This window comes from Tigriopus californicus, chromosome 12 (assembly GCF_007210705.1).
Source record: "Tigriopus californicus strain San Diego chromosome 12, Tcal_SD_v2.1, whole genome shotgun sequence".
In the NCBI taxonomy this organism is placed as follows: domain Eukaryota; kingdom Metazoa; phylum Arthropoda; class Copepoda; order Harpacticoida; family Harpacticidae; genus Tigriopus; species Tigriopus californicus.
In genome coordinates this window covers 12301937-12305041 of record NC_081451.1, presented here as the reverse complement: position 1 = coordinate 12305041, position 3105 = coordinate 12301937, and the positions used below count along the sequence as shown (strand labels likewise).

Below are 3105 nucleotides of genomic sequence, written 5' to 3'. Positions count from 1 at the left end.
TTTACTATTTTTTTGAATATTATTTTATATTATTATCGACATGTTTTGCATGCTCTGGCCGTCTCTAATGAAAATATATTTACTTATTGGTGCTCGTGGATAAGGCAACATCCACATACATCCGGATGGATAAAAAATATTTCCCTATGTTTGTTCCAGGCCTTTTAAAGTGCGTCAAATCAACGTGTTCACCCAATCCGATGGCAACACCTCGGCGTCCGTGAAAATGGCCTCCTTGGAGGACGCTCAATTGGCCATCAGTCGCTTGCATCGGAGTAAAGTTGGAAATAAGCGCATTCTCATCAACTACAAGTAAGTCCCGGAAGGAAGGCTCATCTTGAGTCGGACTTTATTTTGGTCAAAGGCAACGTGAAAGAAAAAGACATCATTTTGGAAATGGAGCGAGTAGAAACTCGAAAAAAAAATCAATCAAGACATAATTCAGATATTTTACCCTTTGGGGGTATTTTTAGATATTCTAGTGTATTTTCCAAGGCATCGATCTTGGTGCAAAACAGACATCAAGCACATTAATTTTACATCTTGGCGTTAATGTTGCATTTTGATACTCAAAAGGCATACTCACCCGCTTTGTACCTTTTAGCCAGAAAAATTCTGCCCTACCCAGAGTGCTGCAATTTTTGATGCAATCTTAATCTGAACTCCTTGTAAAAAGTCATATGATAAGTTGTACTACACTCCTAGAAATAACATTTTCAAGAGCGTTTAAGAAGTCTTTGAACCATCTAGACTTGGATACCACTTTTTATGGTACTGAAATTTTAGATCCTTGAAAAGAGGACATATTTTAAAAAAGTCGAGATAATGGCTTGCAAAGGCAAATTTGAGATTCGGTGATAGGGCATGGTGTGTTTTGTATCCATATATAAGTGCAGAAAAAATAATCCATTCAATTAAGCCCCTTCTCAACGTCATCTGCGTCAACCAAGACGTTTTTAGTTCAGAAAGGCTCCATTCCAAAAATTAAAGACATTTCTATTGGTTAAGGTATTGTACGTGTAAACTTATTTACGGCACAAAAGCGTTTCGGCTTCAATTGAACAATCGATCATAAAAAAGAAAAAAAAACTCTTTTGGGAATCGTGTGTTATTTGAAATTTCTTGGGAAATCAAGGATAACAATTTTTGTTGACGGTCATGACCAACGTTGCATAAGGTTTTGGCCTATTTTTAAGTACTTTTATAATGATTGTTTCGACTTTTTGTGAGTAGATATTGTTAACATATATTCCACCTCCCAAACTTAAAGGTTTTGGAGTCGTTAGTCATAACTCATAAGCTACACCAAATCACAGACCTGATTTCCTTTTTATCATTATTGATCAATTAGGTACTAATAAAAGAATCTACCACTTCCGTGTTTGTTTAACTTGTCCACGAGCGCCTGTATTAAAAGTCAGGATTTTGCCGAAATGTGTAACATGTACCTTTACGCGACACAGATTTGAACTTTTTTTTTCTTGACAATAGGAAATCTTGACTTCCCTCGCTTTTTATTTTAGTTTATCATAAATTAGCATGTTATATTTCCCAATTCTTCCTTGGCTAGTTGGCCTTGACCCTTTGATTGAAGCATTGTTAAGTGTTTGAGCATCCCTCGAAACGTGTTTGCCACATATCCCAGGAAAAAGCAAGCAAGATTAAGAATACGTGATTTAAAAAACACATATCTGGAGAAGATCTTGAAAGGGAAATCATCATGTGATGATGTAAGATGTTCTTCTCTAGAAGGGTTTGAAGACCTTCAATATATGATATGGCATAAGTCAAAATAAATAGGCAAAATCCTGATTTCGAATAGAAGCCCACGTAAAAAGAAGACTTCGTTTATCAAACTAGTTAATTTCGTCCATATTGGGTCATCTATGCCCGCGATTTTTTAATTTTTTTAACCTCTCATTTTGAGGACAGTCCTGCACGTCCCATTTATGCCAATTTGGACTCGTTATTCAGTGATGATTATCCCTGGTTCTAGCAACACAAACACGACCAATCCGGCCATTCTGAGGAAGAAAGTGATCTCCATCTTGAAGGAGGTCCCTGAGGGGCGATTGCAGTTGTTCAAGTTCCGTGACATGTTCGAGAAGCGCTACGCCAGTTCCATCGGAGTCTCGGATTTGTACAAGATCAAAGATGTGGTCAGCATCACCGAAGAAGTCTCAGGTAGGTCTCGCATTAGCCATTTGAAATAGAGGAACCTTCAGAAAAAATGTGGAAATGTGAAGAATTTTTTTTTCTAAAATCATTTTGTGGAGGAAAAACCCAAGACAATATCACAACCAAATCTCACCACGAGTCAATTGAATTTTCGATAATCGAATGATCTGTTTCAAAACTTAAAAAAATGATATTTTTGGTTGTAGTTTTGTAACCGCTCTAACATGGGATCCTTTAAGCTCTAGAAGGAGCTATAATCCCACGGAAAATTCAGGGATATTTTATTGACATTTTACGTCAAAGACCATGGTGGTACAATCTACATTTCGTTCGTGGCAAAAGGAGCTCAATCATGATAATTAATGTGCCGCACACAGACAAATCTTGGAATGTGATTATATATCCAATCTGAGTGGGCTGATAGTTGATAGACATGTAACGCTCGAATCAAGTCTGACGAGATCAAGATACGAGACTTAGTATTACCTAGAAAAATGAAACAAGTGTTGATCTAGTTGGTAAGTGGTAGAATGCCCTTTTATTCGTAGATAAACATGGCTTTATATACAGAGAAGAGCATTAAGGCGCTTACGGCGCCTGTTCCAAGTCTGTCGCAACATGTTGGAGCATAGAGTCCCTCTTTGGGATCAGGGTGTGGTTCTCTCAGGAGGATGCTTTAGTTCGTATACATGCCCTAGTGACAAGGTGAAAGGGAACCTTGTACCTTGTCAACAAAGATCAACCCAAAGCTTTGCATGAAAGACTCTGTCTATGATAGTTGCAAGTAGACATGACAGAGTTACAAATACATATTTACAAGTGAGGAAACAAGTCAATTTTTGAAAAAGAGTATGATTGGAACATGGGATAAGATGGAAACATTAAGAGATAAAATGAGAATGAAATATGAATGGTTCAATTACAATT

At 37.2% G+C, this 3105-nt stretch overlaps 1 protein-coding gene across 1 annotated transcript in view; it reads left to right on the top strand.

Moving 5' to 3' along the window:
* LOC131891287 (meiosis regulator and mRNA stability factor 1-like) overlaps positions 1–3105 on the top strand; it is a 24388-nt gene that overhangs the window by 5303 nt on the left and 15980 nt on the right. The window contains exons 4-5 of the mRNA XM_059240814.1: positions 160–312; positions 1997–2184. Coding sequence (XP_059096797.1) covers positions 160–312; positions 1997–2184 — 341 coding nt within the window. The remainder of the gene's footprint in view (positions 1–159; positions 313–1996; positions 2185–3105) is intronic.